Source organism: Pinus tabuliformis, chromosome 3_1 (genome assembly GCF_031772625.1).
Source record: "Pinus tabuliformis cultivar Carrire ecotype Pingquan chromosome 3_1, CPIR1, whole genome shotgun sequence".
Lineage (NCBI taxonomy): Eukaryota > Viridiplantae > Streptophyta > Pinopsida > Pinales > Pinaceae > Pinus > Pinus tabuliformis.
The window spans coordinates 420,166,433-420,174,477 of record NC_142301.1 but is presented as its reverse complement, the minus strand read 5'-3'; the positions used below and the strand labels follow the sequence as shown (position 1 = coordinate 420,174,477).

The 8,045-nt window shown below is 37.1% G+C and overlaps 1 protein-coding gene and 1 pseudogene across 1 annotated transcript; both read left to right on the top strand.

Moving 5' to 3' along the window:
* Positions 1-536: 536 nt before the first annotated feature.
* On the top strand, positions 537-2,303 carry LOC149187537 (F-box/kelch-repeat protein At1g80440-like). Its single transcript, XM_089412838.1, has one exon. It carries the CDS (start codon positions 855-857, stop codon positions 1,911-1,913), a length of 1,059 nt encoding a protein of 352 aa, XP_089268964.1. The 5' UTR covers positions 537-854; the 3' UTR covers positions 1,914-2,303.
* Positions 2,304-6,263: 3,960 nt separating this feature from the next.
* On the top strand, positions 6,264-7,776 carry LOC149187536 (F-box/kelch-repeat protein At1g15670-like; annotated as a pseudogene).
* The last annotated feature ends 269 nt before the right edge of the window (positions 7,777-8,045 follow it).

Sequence of the window (8,045 nt, the reverse complement as noted above, 5' to 3'; positions counted from 1 at the left end):
GCAACCAATATATATGTAGTTCCATCCATTAATACTTGAGACTTGGGATTTAACCAGACACATTATCAGACAGGTGTCAGATGAGATACCTCGGTGCTGTGTGGGCCTTCTGCTAATTATTTATGTGTTTCCACAAGCAATTGGTTCCACGTGGTTGTTGCAATAATTGAATTTCATGTGCATTCTCATATCCGCCAAGTCATGAAACACCGAATCTGTCCACACCGGCCTATACCTGACGAAAACGAGTCCGCTGGCAAATGGTACGATTGGTATATTCAACTACTTGTTTATGGTTTATGATTACTTCTTCGTTCTGGTTTCCTTAAACATGTGCGTCTTTGACATCCCCGTCGCTCACATGTTGAGATTCGGTAACATAATTGCGGATTCTTACCCCCATTCTCTAAATACTATCGCGGACGCTACCCCTCACTTTCTATATATCATACGCGCGTCCTTATTCTCCTCGCATTAAAGAGATTTTAGCGCAAGATTTTGCGTTGATCATTTTCTCTATAATTGCTCATATCTTTCACTCGCTTGTGGAGCGTTATCTTCTGGTCTATGCTCCAGATTTGTTCATACTCTTCATCCGTTTTCAGCGCAAGATTTTCCGGTGTTTTTAGCTCAATATTTTCCTGTCTTTTCTCCATTTTTCGTCGTGCCCTTCATTCGTTATTTACAGCAATATTTCCAGCATTTAGTGCAAGATTTGCCCATTTTTGTCCTCTAGATTTGCTTATAGCCTTCATTCGTCTACAGCATAGCCGAACGGTATCTTAGCTCTGTGATTCAATTATCTACTGGGTTTTGTTTAATCTTGAGTAATTTGAGGACTGCTAGTCATATCAATGAATGTTATTCCTAATCTTCCAGACGAAATCGGCCTTGAGTGCCTGGTGAGAGTCACTTACAAGGCACATGATCAGCTCAAAGCTGTGTGCAGAAGCTGGGAGGCTATGCTCACTAACCCGCGGTTCTATGAAGACAGAAAGATTTCTGGGACAAGCATGCAGTTGATATGCTTGATTCAGGCAGTTCCCCAAGGAAATTCAGCTGCAGAGGATAAGTGGCGGGGATCCCCCGTTTATGGGCTAACTCTGTATGACCCTCTGCAGGGCAGCTGGGATCGGCTCCCTTCATTTCCGCAATTTCCGGATGGGATTCCCCGTTTCTGTCACTTTGTTGGCGTGGATCAGAAACTGGTCCTAATTGGGGGATGCAATCCCTCCAGCTGGGAGGCCATGAACTCTGTACTTATCTATGACTTCATCTCCAGTACTTGGAGACGTGGAGCCGATATGCCCACGGTTCGATCCTTCTTCGCCTCTTCTGTTTCTCCCGATGGGCTTATCTACGTCGCCGGAGGGCAGGACGACAATAAAAGCGCTCTGCGCACGGCGGCGGCATATGATGTTAAACATGACAAATGGGAGGTGCTGCCTCCAATGGCACAAGAGAGAGGCCGATGCCACGGAGTGTTTCTGGATGGAAAATTCACTGTGATAAGTGGTTACGCCACAGAGTCACAGGGTCGATCCGAGAAGAGTGCAGAAGTATTCGATCCCATTTCAGGTGTTTGGAGCAGAGTGGCGAATACGTGGAGTACTGACGGGGGCCCGCAGTCGTGGTTAACTGCGTTAGGGGGCCTTTATTTCTTTCAAAACCAGCAACTAATTCGATATAACGCTAAAGAGAACTCTGGGGAACTCGTGGCGTCTCTTCCTGAAGATATGGACGTTGCTACCTGCGCCGCAGCATGGCGTGAAAAGATATTTGTGAGCGGTTCTACGAACCGTTGGGGTGAGCAGGTGTGTTACATGTTCGACACCTCTGGGAAGTGGATTCCGGTAGAGAGGCCACATGATTTTGAAGGATTCGTTCAGAGTGCAATAACTGTGGAGTTGTGAGCATATTCAGTTCGGTGCACGAATATTATGCCTGCGCAGAGTAGAATTATCTGAAAACTAGTTGTTGGTACCACAGGCCACATGCTGCGGCAAATTGCAATGGGCACGGGAATGCCAGGATTCCTCGGTAAATATTTAAGTATATCCATGCCATTATTCGTCGCATCCATTTGTTTTACTGGTTTTCACATTACCAACATTTTGGCGAATGTATTTTTACTCGAAACCTGAAAGTCTTTGTATGGGTGTCTCTGTATTGGTCTATTATTTAAGTGTGATTTTTTTGGAAGTATTTTATGGATTTTTAGTTCGGGCCAAAATAATTATGGTCAAATTTTAATTTATATGGTTTAAACTGGAGGCGAATGTATTTTTACTCGAAACCTGAAAGTCTTTGTATGGGTGTCTCTGTATTGGTCTATTATTTAAGTCTGATTTTTTTTGGAAGTATTTTATGGATTTTTAGTTCGGGCCAAAAAAATTATGGTCAAATTTTAATTTATATGGTTTAAACTGGATCTTTTTTATTATGGATTTTTTTGGCGTTTATATTGTTTAAACTGGATTTTATATATAGGCTCAAAGCAACTATGTTTTTTTATTTAAATTTATTAATTAAAAAAATATAATATAAATAAATATTATATAAAATAAATTATAGCTTTTAGAAATGCTATATTGATAAGTCATTTTATTAATTTATTATATTAAAACAAAATATACAATCTCAATAATGCAATAGAATAAATCTTATGAGTAAAAATTTTGTTATATATATTTTAAATATATTTATATTTAACTTTTATATTAATTTTTTTTTTAATTTATTAAAGCAACTCAATTCAATATGACCTTCGCTGAAATTTACAATTACATTCGAATCCTTTCCGAATTTATACTGAAGACTTTCGAACATGAAAGGTAGATGGGACTGAGCACAGCCAAAACGCAAAGGGATCCATCCTCATAGATAGATGTTTTATTAAAGTATATTCGATGGATATCACATATATGATATTATGAAATAATATTTTTATTATATAAGTTTATATGTTATTTATTTTTATTTGTAACATGATTATGTTTAATGATTGAAAATTTAAGATTTTTTAGACGTTTTACATGCTCAGAAATATTTTTATAAAAGTTTACATGTGTTTTATTTTTATTTGTAATATGATTATAAATATAATTATGTTGAATGATTGAAATTTTAAGATATTTTTTTTTAGACATTTCGCATGGTAAACATAATATAGGAATGTCATTTAAATACATTGGAATAATTTAATTTAATAAATTATTACACATTAAAATTATAATAACTTTAATATTAAAAAAATGTTTTGAATATCACTTTATGTTAAAATTTATGTACTAAAATTATAAGAACATTGTTATTTTCATTTATTTAGTAAAGATAATTAATTTGCATACATAAACTTATTTTACATTAATTCATTCATAAATATAACACATATATATAGTTGGATTGAGATCTAACTAATTCCAAACATGTATAAGGAGATTGAGATATTCTCTCAACAAGATCCCAAACTAATTCTAAACTCAACCTGGAAGTATTATCTCTAAGTCCCACCCTTAATGTTTACATGTCAAAAATACACATTACAACAACAATATTGATCTTTTTGTCTGATTGGTCTTTAATAGTGCTTACACTCACTCTGGAATCTTTTTGACACCACTCTTTCTTCACCACCGCAACTTCAAGCTACCACTTGAAGTCCTTTTAAAATATAATTGTCTCTAACCATCATTAACGTACTTGTAGAATTGATGATTCTTGAGTTGCCAAAGGACAATCTTGATGCTAAATAGCTCGATGGACATGTTTCCATCCTAGTATATGCATCAAAATACATACTTCCAGTTATATAGGTAATCTATCTAGATATTGAGCTTATGTAGCAGTCAATTATATAGCTGACATTTTGGACATATACACTCTTGCAGAAACATAAAGATAACTTGTAACTGATGCTCTTGAAGCACTGAAGAACAACAAGGCTCATCAACATATAACATACTAGACATATGCAAATCAATGATGTGTTCTCTTGGCATCGAAGAAAGTCAAGAAACATTAACTTGAACTAAGTAACTTTGTTCAATAATTATATCTTTAACATATTTCACAAACCCAAAAAATAAACAAATAATGAATTCATCAAATCCCTTAATATTTCCTCCAGCACTAGAAGTAACAAATTAAATGTTGAGGGAATTTTTGCATGATCTCATTAGTGCTACTGGATTTATTGAGGATAAAGTGTTGCCTTTTGAGGCAACTAGTTTGACGATCTCCTTGTTATTTCCCACTTGCATTTCTCTTGACAAATGGCTACCAATAGCTTATGGTTTGTTAAGGGCACCCAAAGCAAAGGGAAAAATGAATATATAGGGAATGAGAGCATACATATAATTCTAGGGTAGCCGCCATGGTATTTAGTTTGCAATCAATCAATTTGAACGTAGTTATAGCAAAGCCTTCAATGAAGAAGCAATAATATCAAAAATTTATAATTCGGGAGAAAAACTCATATTCATGAATCCAAAATCCCCTACGCGTCGTTCTACCTTTTTGCTACTCATTCCTTGTTTTGTTAGTGTCCTAGGACGAATACACATAATGAGATTAGTGTCCATAGATACAATAGGAATTCTAACACATAATCATTGGGAAGCTTTGATTTCTGAATCGCCCTTTTTAAATGCTCTAGGACCACCGACTGCACAATTCCTTCATGCTCGTCAACAAACAAATCCTTATTGAGGAGAATAACATCCGCAAATGCAATATGAAAAAAATGCTTCAAGAATTTCACTGCTCTCTTGTTGTCACTGAGCTACAGGAGCAAAATTTTTGGAGTGATGATGGAACCCAAATGAATAGAGGATTCAATCTCATCATCTAGCTAAAGCAGAGATCCCACATCACCTGGGATTTAGAAGCCCCATTTTCTCCAGTACGATAAACCATAGTTACCAAATTCGAATTCGAATACGGATTTGAATTCGATTCGATACGGAAAAAATTCGACAATGTAAAATTCAATACGAGAAAAATTCGACAATATACATCTTATAAAGACTAATAATTTTTAATTTTGTTTCAAAATAAAATAAAATGAGATGAATCTTTCCTCAATTGATAGGTTGAATAATGTGGTACTTATTTCCAATATTAATCTTTTATGTCTATTTAAAGTTACCCAATAATAAAAGAAAAAATGCATCAAACAACATTTATTAGTATTACAAATTTGAAAAACTTGTAAGTCAAATATAATAATATAAATAACAAAAATTCAAACCTAATATTTAATATAAAAAACTAGATATTAAATATTAAAATTAAGTTTCAAATAATCAACACAGATCGAGAAACTTATATCTCAATCTCTTTCTTCTTCAAATCCAAATTTATTCAATAATAAATGTGTATAAATTAATCTTTATAGTAATCACAGAAAATAAACCTTTTAAATTGAATTTAAATTCCGTACCAATAATTGCAATGAACCACTATTATCCAATTTACTAATAACTATAATAACTATCATCTAAATAAAAATGAGAAAACATATTTTAAAATTTTTACAAATTTTTAAATATATAACTTACCCTTCCCTTTTAACTTTTAATGCTAAAATTTTTTATCTCATTATTTAATATAAAAATTATTATTTTTCAACTTAGATCTGTTTTACATTGCATGCTTGTTGATTGATGAAAGTAGATTAAATGCTATTCCGAAGTGTCGTGCCCTCTTCTCAGCGTCTTTGGTAATAACCGCAGCGACGACCGATGGGAAGATAATAAGAACCTGCAAACTTTGGGCATTGTTAACCTAAATTTAATCCATCAAGTAAAAACTCCGTACCGTATTAAAACGCGAACCGAATCGTACTGACGAATTTGCGAATTTTTTTGGCCGATACGGCCGAACTTGGTAACTTAGCGATAAACTCCCAATCCAAGTGCTCTCACATAAGATTGGCTCCCTCAAAGTTCACCTTTCCACGCATCAATGATAATGATACCCATGCAGACGTGGTTAAAAATTACTACTTGGCAATGTCACATTAATCTGTTTACTTTGACTAGTGATGGAAGGAAGGTATGCCTGCCCAAATCATCGGCTCCAACACTGCAACTTCTTACAAGTTCCCATTTTCAACGGGATCCTCTATGGTACGATTGGTATATTCAACTACTTGTTTATGGTTTATGATTACTTCTTCGTTCTCGTTTCCATAAACATGTGCGTCTTTGACATCCCCGTCGCTCACATGTTGAGATTCGGTAACATAATTGCGGATTCTTACCACCATTCTCTAAATACTATCGCGGACGCTACCCCTCACTTTCTATATATCATACGCGCGTCTTTATTCTCCTCGCATTAAAGAGATTTTAGCGCAAGATTTTGCGTTGATCATTTTCTCTATAATTGCTCATATCTTTCATTCGCTTGTGGAGCGTTATCTTCTGGTCTATGCTCCAGATTTGTTCATACTCTTCATCCGTATTCAGCGCAAGATTTTCCGGTGTTTTTAGCTCAATATTTTCCTGTCTTTTCTCCATTTTTCGTCGTGCCCTTCATGCGTTATTTACAGCAATATTTCCAGCATTTAGTGCAAGATTTGCCCATTTTTGTCCTCTAGATTTGCTTATAGCCTTCATTCGTCTACAGCATAGCCGAACGGTATCTTAGCTCTGTGATTCAATTATCTACTGGGTTTTGTTTAATCTTGAGTAATTTGAGGACTGCTAGTCATATCAATGAATGTTATTCCTAATCTTCCAGACGAAATCGGCCTTGAGTGCCTGGTGAGAGTCACTTACAAGGCACATGATCAGCTCAAAGCTGTGTGCAGAAGCTGGGAGGCTATGCTCACTAACCCGCGGTTCTATGAAGACAGAAAGATTTCTGGGACAAGCATGCAGTTGATATGCTTGATTCAGGCAGTTCCCCAAGGAAATTCAGCTGAAGAGGATAAGTGGCGGGGATCCCCCGTTTATGGGCTAACTCTGTATGACCCTCTGCAGGGCAGCTGGGATCGGCTTCCTTCATTTCCGCAATTTCCGGATGGGATTCCCCGTTTCTGTCACTTCGTTGGCGTGGATCAGAAACTGGTCCTAATTGGGGGATGCAAACCCTCCAGCTGGGAGGCCATGAACTCTGTACTTATCTATGACTTCATCTCCAGTACTTGGAGACGTGGAGCCGATATGGCCATGGTTCGATCCTTCTTCGCCTCTTCTGTTTCATGGGCTTATATACGTCGCCGGAGGGCAGGACGACAATGAAAGCGCTCTGCGCACGGCAGCGGCATATGATGTTAAACATGACAAATGGGAGGTGCTGCCTCCAATCACACGAGAGAGTGGCCGACGCCACGGAGTGTTTCTGGGTGGAAAATTCACTGTGATAAGTGGTTACTCCACAGAGTCACCGAGTCGATCCGAGAAGAGTGCAGAAGTATTCGATCCCATTTCAGGTGTTTGGAGCAGAGTGGCGAATACGTGGAGTACTGACGGAGGCCCGCAGTCGTGGTTAACTGCGTTAGGGGGCCTTTATTTCTTTCAAAACCAGCAACTAATTCGATATAACGCTAAAGAGAACTCTGGGGAACTCGTGGCGTCTCTTCCTGAAGATATGGACGTTGCTACCTGCGCCGCAGCATGGCGTGAAAAGATATTTGTGAGCGGTTCTACGAACCGTTGGGGTGAGCAGGTGTGTTACATGTTCGACAACTCTGGGAAGTGGATTCCGGTAGAGAGGCCACATGATTTTGAAGGATTTGTTCAGAGTCCAATAACTGTGGAGTTGTGAGCATATTCAGTTCGGTGCACGAATATTATGCCTGTGCAGAGTAGAATTATCTGAAAACTAGTTGTTGGTACCACAGACCACATTCTGCGGCAAATTGCAATGGGCACGGGAATGCGAGGATTCCTCTGTAAATATTTAAGTATATCCATGCCATTATTCGTCGCATCCATTTGTTTTACTGGTTTTCACATTACCAACATTTTGTCGAATGTATTTTTACTCGAAACCTGAAAGTCTTTGTATGGGTGTCTCTGTATTGGTCTATTATT

Coding starts and splice junctions, on each gene's coding strand:
- LOC149187537 (XM_089412838.1), top strand. CDS start 855: ATGAATGTTATTCCTAATCTTCCAGACGAAATCGGCCTTGAGTGCCTG.